This window comes from Astatotilapia calliptera, chromosome 16 (assembly GCF_964374335.1).
Source record: "Astatotilapia calliptera chromosome 16, fAstCal68.1, whole genome shotgun sequence".
NCBI lineage: Eukaryota > Metazoa > Chordata > Actinopteri > Cichliformes > Cichlidae > Astatotilapia > Astatotilapia calliptera.
This window is the reverse complement of record NC_137437.1, coordinates 23,891,867-23,917,334: the sequence shown is the minus strand read 5'-3', so window position 1 is coordinate 23,917,334 and position 25,468 is coordinate 23,891,867. Positions and strand designations below refer to the sequence as shown.

At 39.3% G+C, this 25,468-nt stretch overlaps 2 protein-coding genes across 2 annotated transcripts in view; one reads left to right on the top strand and one right to left on the bottom strand.

Annotated features, from left to right (window-relative positions):
- Positions 1-3,080: 3,080 nt before the first annotated feature.
- Positions 3,081-10,178, top strand: desma (desmin a). Its single transcript, XM_026144084.2, has 10 exons — positions 3,081-4,043; positions 5,821-5,881; positions 6,073-6,168; positions 7,072-7,233; positions 7,317-7,442; positions 7,653-7,763; positions 7,883-7,992; positions 8,084-8,136; positions 8,666-8,757; positions 9,457-10,178. Exons 1-10 carry the CDS (start codon positions 3,469-3,471, stop codon positions 9,496-9,498), a joined length of 1,428 nt encoding a protein of 475 aa, XP_025999869.1. The 5' UTR covers positions 3,081-3,468; the 3' UTR covers positions 9,499-10,178.
- A 4,349-nt stretch (positions 10,179-14,527) lies between these two features.
- tmem198aa (transmembrane protein 198aa) overlaps positions 14,528-25,468 on the bottom strand; it is a 40,166-nt gene continuing 29,225 nt past the window's right edge. The window contains exons 6-7 of the mRNA XM_026144083.2: positions 16,349-16,653; positions 14,528-15,470 (exon numbers count right to left, since the gene is read on the bottom strand). Of these exons, the coding sequence (XP_025999868.1) occupies positions 15,318-15,470; positions 16,349-16,653 (458 nt within the window). The 3' untranslated portion in view covers positions 14,528-15,317. The remainder of the gene's footprint in view (positions 15,471-16,348; positions 16,654-25,468) is intronic.

Genomic DNA, 25,468 nt, shown 5'->3' with positions numbered 1-25,468 from the left:
GTGAGCATGCTAAAATGTGCTAATCACCACTAAAGAAGCTGGCAGTGGAGGGTAAAGTAAATCACATTTGTTTGACAAATAATAATTCATAAGCCAAAGAATTAAACTAAATTAAGCACTTCATTCATATGATTCATATAGATTCATATAATATCAACCTCAGAAAAGTCAGATCACCTATTATGATTCATTACATATGAAGACTAAAAACTCAAAAATATGTTATTTTTGTTAATAATAATGATTGGATATTTTAGTGACTGACTTTAGACTGACAGACTGATACTAATACCAAATATGAATTTTAATAATTGTATTTCCCTATTTAGTTCCCCCAAGGAACTTTATATTGTAAGGCGAAGACCCTACAATAATATAAAGAAAACAGAGAAAACCCCAACAATCATATGACCCCCTTTCACCAAGCACTTTAGCCACAGTGGGAAGGAAAAACTCCCTCTTAACAGGAAGAAGCCCCCAACAGAACCAGGCTCAGAGAAGGATGGCCATCTGCTGTGACTGGTTCGAGTAAAGGGAAGAAGACAGGGCAAAGACACAATGTAGAAGAGAGCCAGAGATTAATAACAACTGATGATTGAATGCAGAGAGGTGAATAAACACACAGAGTGAAGAAAAGATGGGCAAAGAAAAGAAATCCTTAGTGCATCATGGGAATCATATGATCCTACATGCTTTATCAAAATGGAAGGTTTTAAGCCTAATCTTAAAAGCAGAGAGGTTTTCTGTATCCTGAATCCAAACTGGGAGCTGGCTCCACCAAGAGGGGCCTGAAAACTGAAGACTTTGCCTCCGTTCTACTTTTAAATACTCTAGCAACCACAAGTAAACCAGCAGTCTGAGAGGAAAGTGCTCTAATAATGTGATACAGTACTTTAAGGTCATTAAGATAAGATGGGGCTTAATTATTCACCATCCAAGCTGTCTGACCTTTACTGAAGTAATAGTGACCCCCTTATTACTATGTTATAGCTCATGAAATGTGACAGGAATATTTAAAGAATTTTAATTTGAAAAATTCTTGAGCTCCCACAGAGAAGTGCTTTTCATAAATTCTTCAGGTTTTTGATGTTTCTTGTTTACTTTAAAGGAATGCAAGAAGCCTTTGTTGTTGATGTTGCAAGAGATCCATCTTGAATCACTCTTATCTGGTAATAATGACCTGGCACCAGACAGTTTGTGTAGTGAGCCAATTTAGGTCAGGCCTATTTACATTTTCTATCTGACTTTGATTAGCAGCTACAATAATCTCACAGCATGGCAGTAAAAGTAGTCAAGCTCTATCTCCAGTCCAGTGGCCACACAACAGAGTTCAAACGAGAAATCTAAAAATAGAGTTGACACCATTTGCAGCTGACATGCAGACTTTCTCTGTGAAACGCAAATATGTGCACGACCACACACAACTCCTCCAACAGCCACAACTCCCACGTACATTAGTGGCATGTTTCCTCTTTGATTCAGAACTGAAATGCTACAGACAGGGTTTTAAATTTTGCAAAACAGCTCAGATATTTGTACTTTTATGCCTTTGTTCTGTTGTAAGCATTGCTTTTTTATCTGGTAGATTGCACTCAGAGGAATATTTAGCATCCTACAGAACCAGAGTTAGTCATCATCATCCTTTTTATCATCATTACACAGCTATGACACATGAGAGGGAAGAGATTCCTCAAGTGTTAGTATGCTTTCAGCTGCAGCCAGTGAGATCATTACATTAATTTCCTCATCCTATAGGCTCCAGCCTTCAACAACGCTGGATTTTATATGTATTTCAGAAAATGCTGGACTTTCCTTACATTTTCTACTTGTGGCAAAATAATATTTACATTAATATTTACATTTTCATAATATTCAGAAACACAATCTACACTGAAATCTAACAAAGAATTTTCAATATGCTTGCAATGACAGCATTGTGATTGTGTATTATGTCAGAACTGTGTTGTAATGGGTAAAACTTTTGGGATGGATTTCTTTTTCATTCTTTCTTTTTTTCCTGAGCTGAGAAATTTGACAAATTTAAAACACTCATATATGGAATTACACAAAGTTGCAACTTGCATTGACATTAACTATTTTAAATATTCAGGATGCATGTAACAAGATAGCGCTCGACTGATACACACAGATGTATCCATCTGCTCTGGGTGTGTGCGAGTCGGGTAGAGAGCTCTGATGACAAAGCTGAGCGTGTGACCTTCCTGGCAGTAGTCAGTCATATTTCTTATATAACCAAGGCTACATAACTCTATTGTAACTCTATAGCTTCATACTAATTTAAACAATGCATATAATAAATTCTGATGTGCTACATTAGGACAGAGCAGAACACATTCTTTCCACTTACTTATAACACAAAATGGTAATTTTAACATGATGTTGGCCATATTTTAGAACAATCATTCATGTTAATTTTGGTTATGTGCTTTTCTGAGCCAGTTTCTTTAGCCTAAACTGAATTAAGTTGGACAATTTCCACTAAGTGAAGCTTCATACAAAATATAACCATGATTTGATGCAGTGTTTCTAACAGCTCCTGATCATTTCTATCAAAACTTCCCATATTAGACTTACTGCACAAAAGTGAAGGGACTGTCTGACTGATTTTTACACCCATTCATTCGATCATCCATCGTCAAACAGACATACATGCAGAAGGCCATCGTGAAACCAGATCCCTTCAACAGCTGAATCAAGGGCTGGCAAAAGGTGCAACAAGGGGGGTAGGGAGAGGCTGAAAGACAAGAAAAAGAAGGCTGGACAAAAATGCATCGCTGAAGAGCATAAAGAAATATGAAAGAAAGGCTTTTAGTCCAACAGATAACATCTCAAGAGATGACAATGAACTGAACAAAAATGTCCTCTGAGCAATTTCCTAAAAACCTGTATAAGTCATTTTTAGTGAACGTCTTCTACAATGAACTACGCAGAGAAAATAAAGCTAGAACAGCCAAAAGAAAAAACTCAAATCATAATTACAATTATGATACATTTTCACATTGATTAACACTGGTTAGCAGAGCTATTTAATTTTCACCTCATGCCCTTAAATCTGGGGTTTAAAAAGCCACTACTAATGAGGCAGTTATGAAAAATATTTTTTTTAAAAAGACTTGTTGGGTAAAATTTGAAGAACTGTTAATGCATCTTAACCAATGAAGGAATCTTCCAGACTGATTTAAAATGCCAAAAGTAATCAATGAAAAAAGGGGTTGTGATACAGTGGCGGGGTGGAGTAGTGGGAGTGCAGATGGGGTGAACAGAGACATCAAGAAGAGGGGTTGGGTTTATGAGTGGGTGTGGGGGTGGTTGAGCTACAAATAGTTGCACTCAGTGGCTGGCATTTCTTCACTTAGTTTTCTTCCCAGTTGCCCAGTGGGACAGTTGGGTCTCAGCACCTCAAGCGGTTCCATCAAATCCACAACTCAACCAACAACTCAACCAGCCATGAGCAAGTCCTACAGCTCCTCAGCCCAGAGTGCTTCCTCGTACCGTCGCACCTTTGGCTCTGGTGTTGGGTCAACACCACTGTCATCGATGTTCTCCTCCTCTCTAGGAGGAGCCCACAGCTCCGCTTCTAGCCGTATGTCTAGCAGAGTCTACGAAGTCAAGAGCACCGGCATTCCCTCTTATTCTAGCTTCAACTTGTCTTCTGGGGCCGGGCTCGGCTCCTCCAAGGCCATGCGCACCTATGCCGGGGAGAAGCTCGACTTCAACCTTGCAGACGCCATGAACCAAGACTTCCTCAACACAAGGACCAATGAGAAGGCCGAGCTTCAGCACCTCAATGACCGCTTTGCTAGCTACATTGAGAAGGTGCGTTTCCTGGAGCAGCAGAATGCCGCGCTGACAGTGGAGATCGAGAAGCTCAGGGGCCGCGAGGGGCCTGGGCGTGTGGCTGAGCTGTATGAGGAGGAAATGAGGGAGCTGAGGAGGCAGATAGAGGCCATCACCAACCAGCGTGCCAGAGTGGAGGTGGAGAGAGACAACCTGGCCGATGACCTGCAGAAACTTAAGCTCAGGTAAGCTTGGATTGATGGGACTGGGCCAATATGTAGATAAACATCTTCATGAACAAATGATGAGTAAAGAAAAATATATATATAAAAAACTGACTCATGTAATATGGCTTTAATATAAGTGAGCTACTGGAAACACATGCACTCACATGTAGGAGTACACAGGAGTCTCATGTTAAGTCTAAAGCCAAACAAATGGAATAGTTTGAATTAACTGAAACATGGGGGATGTGATCCTTTTTTACTTAAAGAAAAGCTCATTCTGTTACATTTATAAAAAAAAAAAAAATCATGTGATACAATAAATATTTGTGACCTCACATCCCCCCCCCTCCCCCCACTCTGGAAGGTGCTATCTCACATTCTGGCAACACACCAAACCTCTATCAGATGGAACAGAAGGAGAAAATCGGAAGACGGGAAAGCAGAAGGGGGGGAGGAGACTTTAAAACGTTTTATCCAGTGTGTTAAAAATAAAACAAACAAGTGGCATCAAGTACAACTCATTGATTTCTAAAGAGTGTCTCTCCTCTTTTGGGAAAAATGAAAACAACAAAGTAACAAAGGAGAGATTTGAGAATAGGAATGCTTCAGTAATTGTTACGGTCCAATGGCTTATTACAAAGGTGTTTTATAATTTATTCACGAGAGACACAGCAGAAGAAAATTGAGAGCAAGAGAGAGAGAGGGAGATCTGCAGGTTCATAGGAATAGAGTTGAGACTCACAGGCAGACAGATTAAGTTTCAGCTCGACAGAAAGCAGTCAGACATGAGAGAAGTAGACAGATAAAAATAAGTGTATACACACGGCCTGTTTGTTTGGTGAGTTTAAAGAAGAAGAAATCTAAAAAAGTGAAAAATTTTCAAAAGCCAGTCCACCAAATACACATTCCTTCTATGTGCACTGCATATGTGACAGAACGTGAGCATGAGAGAGAGAGAAAAGCACGGGGAGCTGCAGTGTGGGTGTATCGCTGAATAATCTATTTGGAGCGACTAAATCATCTCTGTGAAATTCTGTCACTGCGAGATGCTGCATGCAGCATCACTTAAATAAAATGTATATCAAAAGACAGGCTCAAACACACACAGCACTCTGACTCTTCACTCTCTGTGTATCACGCCTGCTCAAATGGTTGCCTGAAACGTTCAGTGAAACTTGTTAAAGCACCAGCTGCTCCTAATATCACATGCAAACAGTTGCAACGCATGCACGCTGACATTCTCATTGAACATTCTCACTGAACGTTTCCATGGACGATGACATGATTCAAAACCGCAAAAAAAATGCCAATAGCATCTGCTGTGTGTATTTGTGTCGGTAGTGATTATGTGTGAGGTGCATGACAGCATTTTTTTCTGCATTTTCCAGTTGTTCAAAGCGCACGGCGAAATGCTAATTCTGGAAACTGCACCGGGACAGGCCTGTGTTGCTCTCACACTGTTACCATTCTGATTCTGACAGTGTGACAGCTGCAACAGAGCTTTAGGACTCAAAGAGCAAGTGCAGAAGTGTGCGTGTGTGTGGACATGGATACAAATAAAAGCTTGAACTTTGATGTTTCATTGTCTATGCCGGTTCTATTCTTCTGAATTTACTGAGAGACGAAAAGAGCAGAAAGGCTGGAGGACTGAGAGGTGGTAACTAGTTTATCTGTCTAGTAAGTGATCCCTGGGGGGAAAAGCTGTTCACTCCAACAGTTTGTCTTCACTTTTGTTTCAACTTTCCGCTTTCTTTTTCGCTCTTTTCCTTTTTGTATGTTGCTGTCATTCTGGCAGACTGCAAGAAGAGATTCACCAGAAGGAAGAAGCTGAGAACAACCTGTCTGCTTTCAGATCTGTAAGTCTTCCATTTCCTTAAATCACTCATCTATAGCTCAGTCATTTTCTCTTCAGTCCAAAACAGAGAAACTTTGCCTCCTTTGGTTGAGCAGTCATTTTTCTCCTTTAATTTTCTTCTTATTTTAACATTTTTTAAAATGTGTTGGTTATTGGTCATTTTCTTTTTTGCCATTCTCTCCTCTTATCTAGGATGTCGACAGTGCCACTCTCGCTAGGCTGGACCTGGAGAGACGTATTGAGAGTCTGCAAGAAGAGATTGCCTTCCTCAAGAAGATTCATGAAGAGGTTTGCTGATTTACCAGCTTTAGTTGGCTGGCTTCACACAATTAGGCGGTGGGAGGGTTGCGTCTGGAATGGCATCTGGCATAAAATCCGATCCATTCGCTGTAGCAACCACTTGGGAAATAAGAGAGCAGTAAAAACTACCCTTCCTCTCTATATCTATTATGTGTGTCACTAGGATGGTGTATAGTGTATCATATAACACCTGTGTGTGTTACTATACTGTGCTGTGATATTAGATCTGAGTCTCCACAGGCATGCAGCTCTTCATGAGATCAAAGACATCGTACTTAAATCCACCTACTGATGTTAAAGCACAGATATCGTTCCCATCTACGTAAATTCATGTCTGTAGGAAAATTTAACAGTCATTTAACTATTACAGGGCAACAGAAAGATCTAACCTTATACACTTACAGATATCAAATGATATTCTGAGCCACACACTCAGACACATGTCTGCACAGCTGAAGTCCCTTCTTCTCATTTTGTCTTCTTTGCTTGAACTTTGACCTGCCAGAAATGCCAAAGTGCTGATTGGTCAAAAGACTCTGTCAGCTGTTGTGTGACAGAGAAAAAGAGGGTGTGCCTGTGAACAGATGCAAAGCTATTTATAACTTTCAGTTAGATCAGACAACAACTGAGTGCAATCCAGGCTGGCTAATTTAAAAAAAAAGCCTGTTGCTAACAGAATGCATCAGTCGACAGCTGGGTGAATTTGTAATTTGACACATTAGATTTCTATATGTAAATATTCTGATCTGACGTGTTATCGCACGTTGAATTATTTTTAACTTGTCAACTGAATTAGCAGGTATCGTTTTAATGTCCCGGTAGCTACTCACATGTTTGCTTATTCATCATTTTGACACGAGCGGAGTTTGACTTTTTCTGGACTCCTTGCAGGAAATCCGTGAGCTGCAGAGCCAGATTCAGGACACTCAGGTGCAGATCCAGATGGATATGTCTAAGCCCGACCTCACTGCTGCTCTGAGGGACATCCGCATGCAGTACGAAGCCATTGCTGCCAAAAACATTGCAGAGGCTGAAGAATGGTACAAGTCTAAGGTAGAATGGAGGCATGCACACGTAAAATGCACATAGTAGTTCTTAGCTGTTGCACTGTTAATCCTCCTGTCTTCTGTCTTCAGGTGTCTGATCTGAACCAGGCCGTGAACAAGAACAATGATGCACTGCGTCAGGCCAAGCAGGAGACCATGGAATTCAGACACCAGATCCAGTCCTACACTTGTGAGATTGACTCACTGAAGGGCACTGTGAGTATTTGTAGCAACTTTTCTCACTTTCTTTTTTGGCTTCTGATTTTACATTTCTTCTTTCTGATTGATATCATCTTTACATTTCCTTCATAACCATATTTTCAGCCATAAACAGCCATAAACTTCTGTTTCTTTTAGGTGCGTTTACTCTCTTTCAAGCTTCTTATCCCTTCTTTTCAAGGACTTCATGTCTCTGTTTCTTTGCAGAATGAGTCTCTGCTGCGCCAGATGAGAGACATGGAGGATCGCATGGCCCGCGAGGCTACTGGTTACCAAGATACCATTGCACGGCTCGAGGAAGATATTGCTAAGATGAAAGTAATACGCTTAGATATGTCATGCTGATCTTTTGCATTTCACACTGGGTAATAGAAGTAGCAGGATTTTGTGTTTGGTGAAAACTATATTTTAAGCACTTCTTACACACTGATTTCAAGGATGATATGGCCCGCCACCTGAGGGAGTACCAGGACCTCCTCAATGTGAAGATGGCCCTCGATATTGAAATTGCCACCTACCGCAAGCTGCTGGAAGGAGAGGAGAGCAGGTGTGTTTCTGTCCTAAAATTACCTTAATTTTTTGTGATTTTGCATTTATGTCGTACTCATTACTGATTTGTTATGCTCCTCTTTCTGTAGAATCACTACCACCATACCTGTCCAGTCTGCTTATTCTTCCATTGGATTCAGAGGTATGAGAAGTTGCACCCTTTATTCCTGTCACGCGTAAATACCGTTAAAATCTATTGGGCATGAGTCAATAAGGGGGGATGATAAAAGGTCTAATTATAGGCTGTGACTGTATATGGTAGCTGCTATTATAAGGGCATTACATATAGTGTCTTTGCAGTGACACATTCTGACCACTGTGTGGGGATATATGACCAAAACCTTCATGCCTCTGTGGTTCAGGGAGGCAAGAATTAACCTTCATTAATAATCATATGACTTACCCTCTTCATTTAATAGATTAACAGTAAGAAGGTGCAATTAGTCTCTGTTAGTACCTCCCATCTGAGCACTTTGTGACAGCTTAAAGTTAACACAAGGATGTTGTGTGGATGTTCCATTAATGTTACAGCCATGTGAAATTGTTCAAAGCTCATTAAACTTCTAAGTGCAATGCTTAACTAATATCAGTGACTAAATTATCTCAGTGTAGCTGCAGAAAGAATTAAAGCAGTTTATGAAAGAGCTGCATGTGTGAATTTGTTCCTACAGAGACCAGTCCTGAGTCCCAGCATCAGCGCTCATCAGAGGTTCACTCCAAGAAGACTGTTCTCATCAAGACCATTGAGACCCGCGATGGAGAGGTTTGAGCTCACACGTACATGCACACACAGGCATACACACAAATATACACTTTTATGCACAAAAATGTCCATGTTGAGGTACCCTAATGAACTACAAAAGCGCTAGTAAATTATAACTTATATTTTTTTCAACCAAACCATTCTGATTTACTATATTCTCATCCAGATTAAATATTCTATGAGCCAGAGTGCTAATGCCTCATGTGTAAGTCTGGTTTCAGTATCACACCTGCCTTCTGATTGTCTGCTCACATCAGCGGGTTGAAACAAGCTACCAGATTTAATAAGGATACGTTCCTTCTTGCATTTGTCAATCACAGCCACTACATTTTCACAACTGTCTACACATACAAATGTGGCAACATAGTAGCAAAGCTGTTTTAGCTTCTATTCTCTTTGTTATCCCTGAAATCTTGTAGTTTGAATCAATCCGGGTACAGACACTTTCATGAAAGTTACAGCACCGGCTTCCCTGAACAAGCACCTTCACTGTCAGCGCTCCAGTTGGTCCCAGCACAGTCCTTCACCTTAAGCATAACACCTGCACTGAATGTTAAGCTTAAGTAGAACTTTATTGCCAGACTAGCACGGCAGATGGGGTGTTTTCTCACACCGTTTATGCAGACACTGTGCATAGCGAAAATAGACTCTTTCCCTTTTGTATCAATTTACAGTGTCCCCTTTTTTCCCCTTCCACAGGTTGTCAGTGAGTCGACACAGCACCAGCAAGACATCATGTAAACAAGAAGAAACAATGTTACTTAAAAAATAATAGCACCAATAATGAAATCTTTTCCTATTAGAATTACAATGATTAATAAGCTGTGCCTACTTTTAGATACAAAATGCTGACCATTTTATGTAACCAGTCATGGAAGTGAAATTTAACCACTGTACATCCGTACATAAATTACTTTAAGCGTCACAGGAAAGACGCAGTGTAGAGGCATAATGCCTTTAGCCTTGTTTTAAATGAAGGGCATTCCAGGATGTTTTTCTGTATTTGTGTTACTTTTCGCTGCAAAAGAAAAGTATCTTGCATCTATCTTGTCTGCAAAAATATTTTAGTGGTAAGAGTAATATTTCAAATGAGTACAGCTCGTACTGCCGAATTATCCCATCACCCACTGTAGCAATCAATGGCAGATCAATTTGACTGAAGCACCGCAGTCAGATAAATTTCACTGTGTGTATTCCAGGATTTTTACATGTGTATGCACATCGATTGATTAAGATAGGCTATCTCTGTAACTGATTCAAGGAAAGTGAGATGTTGGTTTGAAATAGGAACTCAGTTGTGTTTTGACCTTTGAGCTCTCCAGCATGTGCTACGTGTCTGATGGTATGTGTATGAGTAACCATGGTATCCTCCTTCGCTCTGACAAAAACTCAAATAAAAGATTTCACTTGCTGGGCAGAAAGTTTATTCAAATTCTGTAACTCATATCTCTAGGCATTAGCATTCCTCAGACAGCATGCGTGCATTTTCATCCAAATCTTTATGAACTTTCTCTTCCCACTGCATGCATCAACTGATGTGGCCCGTTTTAGCTTTCCAAAAGATACTAGCTCCCCCAGCCAAGCGTAACACTCTTCTGTCAACATTTAATTTTCTTCTATACACAAAACACGAGTAGTGGCTTTCTTGAATTTATCAGTAACCAGTCTGATCTTGGTGCAAGGAAAACGAAACAAGGGCACATTAACGAGCGGCCCTTTGTCATTCTTGGTCTCCAGCAGAAGCAGATTAGCAGAGCAACAAGAATTACAGTCTGTGCAGTTTGTTTCTAAAGCCACTGGACTGAAAATGTCATCAGAGATAAAAATTTGTTGGGGTGGAGGAGAGAAAAAGGAAACACAAACAATAAATGAGCCTGCAAGAAAGAGCAAGACGGGAAGAAGAGAAAAACAGAGGACAAATATAATGAAAAGGTTATTGTGAGACAGAGACACGGGGAAGATCTAGAAAGAGATAATTACGCTGAATAACATAAAGAAGTATGTGACTGCTACTCCAGTAATTAGTGGAGCCATGACGGTGTGCTTTCATCACCGAATCAACAGAAAGGGCAAACTGCTCCTGTGTTCTTTTCCCTCTAAATAAAGTTTCCTCACTTCTGTGAACTCTCCTCTTTTTTCCTAGGAAGCAAAAAGCTTCAAGCATTACTGCACTTCTTATTTCTTGATTAGTTTTGCTGTTGTATTTGTTGTTATATAACTGCTGCAGTTTGTAATGAAGCTACACTGCTAATGTAGCCTGAAACCTACACTGTCAGAGCACATAAGAATGCAACTGACTGGAAATCCAGATGCTTGATTTTTCTCCATTACTTATGTTAATGATTCTTAAGCAGCTCTTTATCACAGCCAACACCTGCAGAGTAAAAATGATATTTTGAAGCTCATATCTGGTGTTTAAGAACTCGTTTTTCTCTTTACTTTGCACACTTTGTCCTCTCTAAAAGACTTGAGCCATCCTGCTCATCTTCACATTTTGCTTCCAAGGAGCCAGACTTTCTTGCAATTTCTTTCAAAGACCTTAAAATGTCTTTTTGAAGGTCTTGCAAAGTTTTGGCTTTTTGCTCTCATCTTCAGGGCAGTTCCTGTACATGACTGTTATCAGAGTAATGCAGCTTTTTTGTTTTGTTTGTATGTTTCTTAAGCCAAATAACATTGACCAATGAATTATGCAAATATAAAAAAAAAGGAATTTAACTGAAAGCATGAACCATTGTTGTGGCTACTTTGTTACTTGTAGCCTGTTGCAAAAAACATATACTTTGTTATTTTTGAATAGCAAAGTATATGTTTGAATGAATGAATATATGAAAGAAAAAACTGAAGATAACACAGTTTAACAGGCATAATATAATATTTTTACACCAGCAAGGTGATTCTTTAAATGCATATCTCAGCATGATGTGGAGTGTGTCCTCAAAAAAAAAAAATCTGAGGAAAACTGAATAAGAGGAGGACAAAGAAGTGTCAGGTCGTAACAATCTACAGCAGATAAACAGTGTCTGAAAGTCCCGTCCTTGAGAAAAAAAATCCAGCAAAGACCTGACAAGTGGTTCAGGACCTTCAGTTGATCCATCTACTGTTAACTGACGCCTCATCAGAAATGGCCTCAGTGTGAAGGGTGGCTGTCAAGAAGCTATTCTTTAGAAAGAGGAAAAGGGAAAGATGGGTGAGGTGTTGCAAATTACAAAAAACCCCAAAAACAGCCAAGGCCAAAGCAGAAATCTGGGGGAATAATTCTGAAGACTATTTCAAGAAATGACAAAAAAGCTTGACTAAGAGAGGTCAGGCTGAGCTGAAGAATAAAAGTAATCAAATATTGACTTTCAAGCTCATTAGAATTGCACAAACTCTGTTTTTTTGATGTTTCACTCATTTTCCTAGCAACATATAATAGTGAGTGGTGGGTTAGTGGGTGGCTCAACACTTTTGCACATCACTGCATCATCAATAATTATGAAAAAAATATGTAACAGAATCATCACCTACTGATATCTGTGTACAAGCACCATTTCTGAAACAGGTAAATATCTGTCGATTTATTCTAGGGACTAATTCTAAACTAAACTTATGTAACGCATGTATTTGTGGGAGTGTCAGAGAGAGAGAGATTGAACAAAAAAGTATTTGATATTTGTGCTCCAACAGTTGTGCACACACAAATGACAATGTAAAGATAACAAGACCACTGAATTATAGAATCACAATGTTTATCATATGTTAGGTCCATAGAAATCCATGCTTAATAACATAATAGCAATAATAATAATAATCATAATAATAATCATAATAATAATAATCGGGTGATTTTTACATATTTAAATTGGATGATACGAAAAGGACGAATCAGAGTCCATTTTCTTTGCTAAATTTGAACATGAAACACTGAAACACCTGAATGAGAAGTGTATCCACCGCTCAGCCAAATCAAAGCAAACATACAGCAGAATCACAACATAACAGGTCTACTCCAGAAAGTAATAGCCTGCATAAATTACATACATGACTGTGGTGCAAACATGAAAATGGAGCCAAACATTTGTACACTTAAAAATTATTTACAAGTCAATATCTACAGTCAAAGGTTTTCTCAACAGAAATGTTATATAATAGGTAATGAAAAAAAATATTAGAAATAAGAAAAACAACAACATAAAAGAAAAGTTCAGTGAAAGAATTATTCATTTCCGTCCCCAAATTACAAGCAAGAGGAGGGGCAATGTTTAGTTTAGAATTACACTACAATAAAAACACAAAAGCAGATCAAAGCAGGAGTGAAGTATAGGCAGAAAACCAAAAATAACACGTGTACTGCCACAACCGTGAAACAACATTTAATAACAGTAAACAGCAGGTAGGAAGCTGATGTAACAGGCATAATGCATGTGAAAAAGAGGAAAATGCTTCAAATGCCTTTCAAAGCCCTTTACAGACAGAAGAGAACTGGAGATAGGAAGAGAGTTTTTATTTTTACCTACATCAGCCCAGGACCAGAAAACTAAAGTGTAAATGTCAGAGCTGTGACATGACAACAGCACAATCGAAACATATACACAATGATCAACATGCAGTAATGGGCTTTTGATAAAAATCCCTGGTCCTCGGGCCTAAAAGTACTGTAAATTTTGCTGAATCCAGGCACTAACTTACATACCTCAAGTTTTATTTTATAATTTATGTGCAGTCAGATTGTTTTGTTTTCCTAAACCTCAGAAAAAAGAAGCTATAATAAAACAATAGTTTAAAAAAACAATATTGAGGCAGAATTTAATTAAAAAATGTTCCTTTCCTACTACCGACTCTTCCATTTATAGTAATATTCAACCTAAGTAGGAATTGCAACATTTCTAGAAATAGTGTTCATGAACTACAATGTTTTGTTTCCAGAGAGCTTTAATTAAAAAAAAGCCCAAAAAACCCCCAAAACAAAACAACTTTCTCCTTCTGTACTTTAACATCTCGCATTCAGAGTCCTTCTCCTGTCTCAGTGTTTAGTATAACAATATTAATGTAAGGAACTTATTTCAATTTCAAAGTGAGTAACACACAAATGCATGTACATTTGAACCGTATGCACACACATACATAGAAAGGCCAGAAAAAAAAGGTCCAGAAGTAAACATCAGAGGGCGCCACTTGCAGGCGCATTTATCTTCACATTCTCTTATCTTAAAAAAAAAGATGCTGCCTCTTTTTTTTTTAATCACTTAACATTTCACTCAAATATTTTCATACCATTTTTCACCAACTGGTAAAGAAAAGAGAATTTAATGTATGCACAACATGCTGCGCATACATTCCAAGGAACCCCCCCCCTCTCTTTGGCCAGTATTTGGTATGTTCCATCAATTGCCACAGGGCTCATGTGTCCACTCACACACACAAAAATACACTATTTTTAACATTTTTACTGTTGCCTATTATTCTCAGACTTCATTATATCAATCAAATTCCAGTATGATTAATATCGGACAGCAGCTATTTGTCTTTAACAGAAGCTTTGTGGAAAAGAGCAAAAAGGGACACAAGAGCACTGTTAATAAATAAAATCACATCGCTTGCAGAAATGTTTAATGGAGAGAGGAAAGAAGAGCAGACAGATGAGTATCCTGTTCAGGTCTGTAGTTGGAATGGCTGACAATAGAATAGAGGATACAAGGAAAGTGGTGAGATGTAAAAACAGTCTCCTTGAAAATCACAACAGCGCAGGGAATGACACTTAATTGACAACAGAAGTAACACAAACATTGTCTTTGGTGTAAACCGTTTAATCCAATTCACACCTAAACTTGTCTCTTTCTGCATGTTGAAGCAGTACAGGCCTTGCGCTGCCACGTTTGAATTTACAAGCTGTCAGTGAAGATAAAAAAAAAAAGACTTCATGAATGACCTTTTAAATGAGAAGAGCTCCCTTTGAGTTTCAGTGTTTGCTGTGATTTTTTTATGTTGCTTTTCAGTCATTTTTCACAGCAGATGCTTCCTTAAGTCAAAATGTTTAATCCTTTAATTACCTTTGGAGTAAAGTGTTCTTTTACTTTAACTTGATGAAAGGCAATTTTTTTAATGCAATTTTTTTCTAACATGATGTGGGGCTCCTGTGGAGTGATTTTTCTTCCCCACTAGAAATTACATTGTATGGCTTGAACCAACCAGTATAAATCTTCGTATCAAATGTTCAACAGAGACAGTTTAATTAACTATGCATAAGAGCGTTTCACTTGTTTCCAGTGTTTTCCATGTAAGTACAATTACAGAGAAGCCAAATATAACATATGATGACTCACACTTCCGACAAAGAAAATCACTGTTTTTAGACATTAAAAGGAAAAAACAGACCAAATAAATACTTCAGTGGGTCTGACAGGAGAATAGCAGTGTGGGTCACACCACCTCTGGAGCACTTTGAGCTCCTGTTGGCTTAATAGGCAGTTGATTGGGTTGGCACGGTTAGGTTAGGTTAGGTTTCTTATCCTTATCAGTGAGTCTTGAAGTAGCCTGTGATGGTGCACATGTGTGTGTGTGGATCTGTGCAATTAACTGCCTCAGATGCGAACTGGGGGTCCACTGGGTGCTGTAAGGGGCACCTGAGAACCGCAGTCATAGTCAAGTTCAGCCATCCGAGACCGGCTCATCATTCTACTGTGGGAGTACGCCCGTCTGTCTGTCTGTCTGTCCCTGAAACTCCTGATGTAACTCTGTGGACAGACAGGAAATAAAGGGCTGCGGTGGGTATATGGCATATGTAAATACAGCAAGACACAAAAGCTTGCACTCATGTACAATTATTCTTCAATGAAAAGTCTGACATGTGACACTTTTATCCCTGTTCAGTTTTCTTCTGAAGTCCCATTGAAGAGGATCATTACCCCTTATCTTAACATTAAATATGAACCTGAAGCCTGCAGACACTTAGTTTAGCCAGACATTATAGGGAGAGGACACTTAGTGAATCTTAAACAGAAATGTGTGGGAGAGTTCTGAAATGCTAAAGCTGGCAGTTGGGAAGAACATATGAGCCAGTCGTGTTGAGTGGCACATGTTTAGCTGAGCATGATTGGTGTAGTTGTGTGTCTACTCTTCATTGTCCCAGTTTATTATTATTGTAGCAAAAAAATTAGTTAAGTATACATATATATATATTTTTTAATTTGCAAGGCTTTCTTCGTTACTTTGGCATGATCACCGAAGGAACTGTGTGCACGCTTAACAGAAGTACAGCTAAATAAATTCCTGGAGATATCAGCAAAAATGGCTGTCAAACTGTATGACTTGCCCTCTGGCAGGAGTTTAGCACAGAGAGAATAAAGATTTTGCTGTGCAGTGCATTTGTACATAAATAAAACAGTTTCTGTTTTTCCTACACTTATTTGTCCTGAACTTGTCACTTAACTGTGCGGAGTGGAACACTGATGTCATTCTACTCAAATTAAAACTGTGACTTGAATGTAGAATTTTATCCAAAATCTAATTTCAGAGAATCCGAAGAACACAAACATTTTAATGACCTGGACTGAGGATGTTCAGATTTTCATCGAATTACCTTGTTAAGAATAGATACAGTATTATAGCTTACCGGAGACAGCACATCTCCATCAAAGCGCCTTTTGGAGTTGGCTTTGCGGTGGTAGCCAGGCTCAGTCTGAGGAGGAGGAGGAGGGACTTTAGGAGGCTGAGAGCTCTGAGTTTGGTGATGAGGGTGAGATGCTGCTGGGTGGTGGTACTGCTGGTGGTTGTGATGGGAATGAGTCTTCTGCTTGTGCCCTGCTTTCTGGCTCTGTCTCTTTTTCTTCTTTTTGTTTTCCTTCTCCTTTTTCAGCCTCTCTTCTCTCTGTCGAATCCGCATGAGCTGCACCTTTCGCTGCTGTCGACTTAAAACCACTAGAGTCAAAGAAAAAAAGTTTTGATAATTAGTGGTAAGGAGAAGAAAATTAGAACGATAGATAATGAAGAGGGAGTGACTTCAGGATAAAGAGAAAACAGCAAAGCTTTTATAGAGAAACTAACTTTAGGGTACTTGTGTAACCCCGGTTCTCAGAGTTGCATGAGTGAGACATTGTGCTATGGGATGCAGCACCTCTTCTCACTTCAGCCAGCAAGAAGGATTATTTGGTGAAAGATCTCACTTGCGCTACTGTGAGAACAGAGGTTACATAAATAACCCAAAGTTTTCATTCCGAACATTGATTTTGATGTCTCACTCTCGGATATGGAGACCTTTTGTACTGCCAGACAAGCTCATCTCAAGCAAGCACCAGCAATCAGCAAGTAGCCCCCTTATAGAAGTGAAGACCTACAGTGGTACTGTTTGGGCTACACTTTCCAGTGTGTAGAACCAGACAAAAGTAAAGTGTACGCACAGATGTCTTGGAATGACAACCCCTTAATCAGGGCCTAGCTCAGGGGTGGGCAATCTCAGTCCACGAGGGAGCTAATTTAGCCATTTAACTTTTTTTTCTTTTTTTTTACAAAAACAAAACAAAACAAATAATTTAGCCATTTAAATCAGCTGTGTTGGTTCAAGGACACATCTAAAACCTGCAGGGTTAAAAACCTCGTGGACTGAGATTGCCCACCCCTGGCCTAGCTAGCCTATCTTTCAGGTGTGTTGAATATTGACTGCATAGTGGCGAAAGCTACTTAAGGGTGGGTGGTTCTGCCTGACACGGTCACTGCCATTACCAGCCAATCAAGACTGACTTAATGAGATAAATCCTTTTGAGGAATATGAGGGAGGCCCATCCCACAGTGAGACATTGAAACAATTGCTAAGAAAGAGAAGTGATTAAGTCAAGTGAACAGACAGATTCAAAATGGCCTGTATTTGTATAGCGCTTTACTAGTCCCTAAGGACCCCAAAGCGCTTTACATATCCAGTCATCCACCCATTCACACACACATTCACACACAGGTGATGGCAAGCTACATTGTAGCCACAGCCACCCTGGGGCGCACTGACAGAGGCGAGGCTGCCGGACACTGGCGCCACCGGGCCCTCTGACCACCACCAGTAGGCAACGGGTGAAGTGTCTTGCCCAAGGACACATTGACCGAGACTGTCCAAGCTGGGGCTCGAACCGGCAACTTTCCAATTACAAGGCGAACTCCCAACTCTTGAGCCACGATCGCCCTTACCAAATTACCAAGGTAAGGAATACAAGCAAGGCCTTTAATCAGGTAAGGGCTTGTACAAATATTTTAAATAGCTTTAAATGCAGATGATAAACTTTTCTCAAGGTTTATTTTGAACGGAGGCTATAAAAAAAAAAAGTAAAAATACTGATGCCAATTTGCTCATTTCCTTTATTCTGTTCAGTCTGTTGGCAGACAAATCATTTTCCTCTCTGCATGTACTTATACTGAGCTGTTCAATCTCCTGACATATTGTGAGTGGGTGAGTGTGTTATTTTTGCACCCTGTCCAGAAAAGGATGTCGGTAAACCATCCTGCTTCACCGTCCATTACACATAGGAGTATTTTTGAGCATGGGTGTTTGTAGGCATTTCCATTCAGTGGTTAGATATACACTATCTGTGTAATATTTATTATCTGAGCTCCAGTATTTATCCATTACAGATGTATTGTACTGGTAACAGCTGCCTTATGTGTGCGTGTGTAAGTGTAAGTGTTCAGAGGTCTATTGTTGTTTCTTCATGCATGGGGACAACAGGGCACCATCTGGCAAGGAAACTGCTTAATAATACCCCCCTTTCTTTTCCTTGGATCTCCCCACGTCAGGCCCCTCTGGCCACATGCTTCTGTATGTGTGTGTGTGTGTGTGTGTTGGGGGGGGGGGGGTCCACTATTTTAAAAAGGTTCTTCAGAGTTTAGGTTCAAGTAACAAAAAAATGCTTTTGGGGTTAGTATTGAGAGGCTATGTCAGTGACAGTCCTGATGAGCATAGGTGAATCGGTGCATATTCAATTAGTATCTACACAGAGGGGCAAAAACCCCCTGAAAAAAACAGTCGAGACAAGTCAAACATGTGCGAGCTAATTCATTCATGGCCCTGTTCTGCACACTATTCAGTCAGCTGACAGATGATTTTCCTCACAGCTCCACTTGGGTGCCCAGCTTACCCATTGTGCCCCAGTTTATTATCCTCACTCTGCCCTTCCCCCAGTACACCTGCTTCCTCTTTACTTTTCTCTCTTCTCTCCTCCACACAATTTCTCATCCTCCGTTTACTGCCAGCAGAGTATCTTTTAGCAGATAAAGAGTAATTGAAAAAAGTTAATTCAAGATTACATGCTGTGGACGTTAAGTAATGCAAATAATAGTAGGACTTTTCATTACAGCTCAGTAATAATGTGGTAACTTCCACACATGCTTTAAGAATAATTATCATATTACTTGAAGTTTGCTTTAATAGGATATTAACCCTTTAAAGCCCAGTGTGTCATATTTGATACATGTGTTTTTGTGAGTTTATGAGACTTCAGCATCATCAGAATGACTTTTTTTTAACCTCAAAAAAATGATATAAATTGCATGACACATTTTTAATGACTAAATTGCAAAAATATGGCTTATGTAGCAAATGTGATACAAATGAAAACTCATATATATGCAGATTTAAATTTTATTTGTTCCTGGTTATTGAACAGAAACTACCACATGTGCTTCCACATGATTAAGCCACAGTATTTACTCTGTTACCGTCAAACAAAGAAGACTGCAGAAGGCATACGGTTGGATGCATTCCAGTGTTATAAAATGTTTATAGCATTCCTATATCATAAAGCATCAACTAATGTTAATTTATTATTATAAACATAAAATAATCAAGCATCCAAATATTAGCATTTTATTGCTAGCAGGCTATTATATATGATGTTATACTAGAATACTATGGTACTATTACTAATTTGTTTGCCTTATTGGTATTTGCTTGTTTCTACTGCGTTACCTAGTTTTTGGTGCCTTGTTACCCAATCGCATACATCTCACTGTAACCGTATTCAGTGTAAGGCAAGGCAAGGCAAGGCAAGGCAAGGCAAGTTTATTTGTATAGCACAATTCAACAACAAGGTGATTCAAAGTGCTTTACAGAGACATTAGAAACAAGAACAAATAAAAAGCATGATTTAAAATTGAATAAAACAAGCAAATAAACTAACTAACTAATTAACAAACAAACAAACAACAGTATATAAAATCAAAACAGATAAAATCAGAACAGTAGATAAAATCAGTAGTTAAATGTAAGTTTTGAAATTTAAGCTTAAAGTGTGGATTTGGTGCTTTATTCAAATGCAGCTGAGAACAGGTGAGTCTTCAACCTGGATTTAAATAAACTGAGTGTTTCAGCTGATCTGAGGCTTTCTGGGAGTTTGTTCCAGATATAAGGAGCATAAAAGCTGAATGCAGCTTCTCCGTGTCTGGTTCTGACTCTGGGAACTGATAAAAGACCGGATCCAGATGACCTGAGGGATCTGGATGGTTCATATTGGGTCAGGAGGTCATTGATGTATTTTGGTCCTAAACCATTCAGAGCTTTATAGGCCAGCATCAGAACTTTAAAGTCTATCCTCTGACGGACAGGCAGCCAGTGTAAGGACCTCAGAGCTGGACTGATGTGGTCCACTTTTTTGGTCTTAGTGAGGACTCGAGCAGCAGAGTTCTGAATGAGCTGTAGTTGTCTGACTGATTTTTTAGGTAGACCTGTAAAGATGCTGTTACAGTAATCAAGCCTACTAAAGATGAATGCATGGACTAGTTTTTCCAGGTCCTGTTGAGACATCAGATCTTTTATCCTTGATATATTCTTGAGGTGATAGTAAGCTGACTTTGTTATTGTCTTAATGTGTTTTTCTAAGTTTAGGTCTGCATCCATCACTACACCCAAATTTCTCGCCTGGTTTGTGGTTTTTAGATGTATAGATTGAAGTTCTCTGGTGACCTGTAATCGTTTTTCTTTGGCGCCAAAGACTATTACCTCAGTTTTGTTTTTGTTTAGCTGGAGAAAATTGTGGCACAACCAGTCATTGATTTCCTCAATGCATTTACCAAGAGCCTGTACAGGGCCTCGGTCTCCTGGTGACATTGTGATATATATTTGTGTGTCATCTGCATAGCTGTGATAGTTTATTTTGTTGTTGTTTATAATCTGTGCCAGTGGGAGCATGTAGATGTTAAACAGAAGGGGTCCCAAGATGGAACCTTGGGGAACTCCACATGTGATACTTGTCTGCTCAGATGTGAAGTTACCTATTGATACAAAGTATTTCCTGTTTTCTACGTATGTTTTGAACCAGTTTAGTACAGTTCCTGAAAGACCTGTCCAGTTCTCCAGTCGTTTGAGTAATATGTTGTGGTCAACTGTATCAAATGCTGCACTGAGATCCAGTAAAACTAGGACTGACATTTTTCCACTGTCTGTATTCAGACATATGTCATTAAACACTTTGGTCAGAGCGGTTTCAGTGCTGTGGTTCTGTCTAAAACCTGACTGGAAGGCATCGTAGCAATTATTCTGTTTTAAGAAGTAACTGAGCTGTTGGGAAACTGCTTTTTCAATGATCTTACTTAAAAACGGGAGATTTGAGATCGGCCTGTATTGTATCAACAGTGTAACCACTGTTGATACAATATCACTTGGTTATTGTTTGGATATTACTTTGGTAATTTATTGGTAATAAGATGCTATTCCGTATTGTTACTTCTTTATTATTGCACAGTTACCACACTATTAGAAAGCTGTTATAGAAAGCTCCCCCAGTTGTTGTGTACCTCTTATTCATTGTGTAAGACAACAACCCGATATCATGTTAACATGCTTTGCTGTGATACTGGGTCGAAGAGAAAGTATTCAGGCATCACTATTCCATTAGTATTTATTTACAGGTATGCATGACAGCACATTCCAATGATGCCAAAGTGCAGAATTATGTAGCAAAATGTCAGCAACGTATACACTGTGTACAAGTAATGCACAGGTTTGTGTAATGTAGATGTAACGCTGACATCTACGTTTGATAATAAAAATTACTAATAAAAAAATTAATGATAATGATAGTAATATATATATATTTTTTATGTGCATGGGGAGTGGGGCAAACAGTTCTAATTTCTATCTCTCAAAAATTTCATGGTTATAATTTGTTTACTTCACCAAGGCATAAGGTGAGATAGAGGTGAGTGTTCAGCGCTGCTTGTTTGTCTTTCTGTTTACCTATTTTTTATGCAAAGCTGCTAGGACACATTTTGTGAAATATGTTGGAGAGGTAAAGCACGGTCAAAGAAAGAATCCATTAACCTGCACTGCTGATACAGATCAGTTTCTTTAAAATTGCAGAACAGTTTAGAGGATTTGATCTCCGAGTGCTGTTCCTTTTTCTTGCATTATTTTTTATTCAGAAACAACAGAAGAAATAAATACTATACATGTATAATACATCTATCTTTCTACCTGGTTTTGCATCAGTATCTATAGGGAGTGCAGAATTATTAGGCAAGTTGTATTTTTGAGGAATAATTTTATTATTGAACAACAACCATGTTCTCAATGGACCCAAAAAACTCATTAATATCAAAGCTGAATGTTTTTGGAAGTAGTTTTTAGTTTGTTTTTAGTTTTAGCTATTTTAGGGGGATATCTGTGTGTGCAGGTGACTATTACTGTGCATAATTATTAGGCAACTTAACAAAAAACAAATATATACCCATTTCAATCATTTATTTTTACCAGTGAAACCAATATAACATCTCCACATTCACAAATATACATTTCTGACATTCAAAAACAAAACAAAAACAAATCAGCAACCAATATAGCCACCTTTCTTTGCAAGGACACTCTGTTCACCATCAACATTGCGTGCAGCAGCAACCACAGCCTCCCAGACACTGTTCAGAGAGGTGTGCTGTTTTCCCTCCTTGTAAATCTCACATTTGATGATGGACCACAGGTTCTCAATGGGGTTCAGATCAGGTGAACAAGGTGGCCATGTCATTAGTTTTTCTTCTTTTATACCCTTTCTTGCCAGCCACGCTGTGGAGTACTTGGACGCGTGTGATGGAGCATTGTCCTGCATGAAAATCATGTTTTTCTTGAAGGATGCAGACTTCTTCCTGTACCACTGCTTGAAGAAGGTGTCTTCCAGAAACTGGCAGTAGGACTGGGAGTTGAGCTTGACTCCATCCTCAACCCGAAAAGGCCCCACAAGCTCATCTTTGATGATACCAGCCCAAACCAGTACTCCACCTCCACCTTGCTGGCGTCTGAGTCGGACTGGAGCTCTCTGCCCTTTACCAATCCAGCCACGGGCCCATCCATCTGGCCCATCAAGACTCACTCTCATTTCATCAGTCCATAGAACCTTAGAAAAATCAGTCTTGAGATATTTCTTGGCCCAGTCTTGACGTTTCAGCTTGTGTGTCTTGTTCAGTGGTGGTCGTCTTTCAGCCTTTCTTACCTTGGCCATGTCTCTGAGTATTGCACACCTTGTGCTTTTGGGCACTCCAGTGATGTTGCAGCTCTGAAATATGGCCAAACTGGTGGCAAGTGGCATCTTGGCAGCTGCACGCTTGACTTTTCTCAGTTCATGGGCAGTTATTTTGCGCCTTGGTTTTTCCACACGCTTCTTGTGACCCTGTTGACTATTTTGAATGAAACGCTTGATTGTTCGATGATCACGCTTCAGAAGCTTTGCAATTTTGAGACTGCTGCATCCCTCTGCAAGATATCTCACTATTTTTGACTTTTCTGAGCCTGTCAAGTCCTTCTTTTGACCCATTTTGCCAAAGGAAAGGACGTTGCCTAATAATTATGCACACCTGATATAGGGTGTTGATGTCATTAGACCACACCCCTTCTCATTACAGAGATGCACATCACCTAATATGCTTAATTGGTAGTAGGCTTTCGAGCCTATACAGCTTGGAGTAAGACAACATGCATGAAGAGGATGATGTGGACAAAATACTCATTTGCCTAATAATTCTGCACTCCCTGTATAGCAGTAAACCATATTTTTGTTTGTTTAACAACGTGGAAGAATGGTCATCATGTAATGGTCTGGTTTTATATTATTTCTCCACAAGAAACACTATGTGGTAATCTACTTCTTTTATTCCTAGGTCTCTTTCCCCTCACAATTGCACAGTTTTGAAAATAGCATTGAAAAGCTTCCTCTATCTCTGAGCCCACACCCTCTGACTGGAAGCTGCAGTAGCCTGCTTTTTAATCTCATTATTTGAGGACATGTGTGACTTCTTCTAAGTCACTGTATGACGGTGCAAGTCAAACACAGGCAAAGATCAAATGGCTGAGTGTGTGCTGCATGTATATGCATGTGTCTGTTCTTCCTTTAGTTGAGGTATGAGCGAGCGAGTGAGCCAGTGAATGAGATTCTAACCCGCAGTGTTTCTGTCTCTGCCCTTGTCTGTTTGGGTGTATTGTGTTTGTTTGCTGCATTCACATATTGTGTTGAAGACATGTATGTGCGATCTTGCCATCTGTGTTGTGGCTGCCTTCAGAACAGATTAAGGCAGGCTGCGTCAATAACACATTCTGGTGAAAACACCAGTGTCGGTATATTCAGAATCCACCCTGCACAAAATCACACAAGAGTGATGCCCGCACACACAGTGTTCCCTATCCTCATTATGGTTATGATTTCATATAGCTGGGATTTGTCAGGCCAGTAGCCTTGACAAAATCTATACTACAAGTTTCAAAGAAGATAGATTGCCATGTGTGGTGGGGCGTGGTCTGCGTTGCCGTGCAGGGAGGGCGGACGCACCTGCACAGCATCCGTAATCACGCCCGCCGAGTTAAAACACGGGGACTCAGGTGTGTGGGGGTGTTTTCTGTGGTGAGAAGTGTGAATAAAATGGCTCTGAATGTTGATCTGTGGTCCCGCCATGCCTTATTCTCACCACAACATGTTTCTCATCAACTAGACACGGTTGAGTACTTAAATCAAACATTTTTGCTCAGACATTTCAGCGTGTTGCAGTCTGGAACATGTGACTTGTTTGTTTATCTTGGCACTAAACTGACAGACTGAAGTTACTGAATTTTAGGTACATTGAATGTTGTTTACTTACTGGGTATATATTAGTATAAGACACTTTCATTAATGTGTCTCTTATCTGTTAGCTTTTATCCTTAATTAACATATGTGGAATAAGATTAAGGTTTTGGTTGCTGTTTGAAAGTTGGAAAAAGCTTGTGTTGAAAGTGTAATGTAAACAAACAGCAATAAGCAGTAGATAAGTGATGAAATGTCTGTTCAGGTGGAAACATGAGGAACAGAGGTGTCAAACGTACATATATTCATCACTTATCTATTCATGACAAGTAGAAGTACTGAATCCTGTGTTAAAAAATACTGATTCAACTTCTTTGCTTGAGTAAAAGAGAAAAAGCACAGGCTAGGAAAAATTACTCAGTAATAAAATTTAAAAAATCTCTTTAGAGGACATTTCTACCGGCTATGTATTTATTTTGCTTTTATTTATTCGTTTTTTTTTGCCAAGTTAACTGATACTTGTGTCATATTAATATCACAATGAAGCGATTGACAGGAACACAAAGTTTATTTCAATTTAATTCAAATTCTAACAAAAGTACTCAGCTTGCACAGCTGTTATGTGGAGCACAATCAGAGAAAAACAAAGGGAATTAAAAAAAAAGTTCTATTTGCATTTGCCTACATTGCAGATGGGTGGTTTTGCCTCCACATTAAAC

Excerpts from the sequence above, each read along its gene's own strand:
- desma (XM_026144084.2), top strand. The coding sequence starts at position 3,469 with ATGAGCAAGTCCTACAGCTCCTCAGCCCAGAGTGCTTCCTCGTACCGT. Across the intron at positions 5,882-6,072 it reads ACCTGTCTGCTTTCAGATCT|GATGTCGACAGTGCCACTCT; the intron begins GTAAGTCTTCCA and ends CCTCTTATCTAG. Across the intron at positions 8,137-8,665 it reads TTCTTCCATTGGATTCAGAG|AGACCAGTCCTGAGTCCCAG; the intron begins GTATGAGAAGTT and ends TTGTTCCTACAG.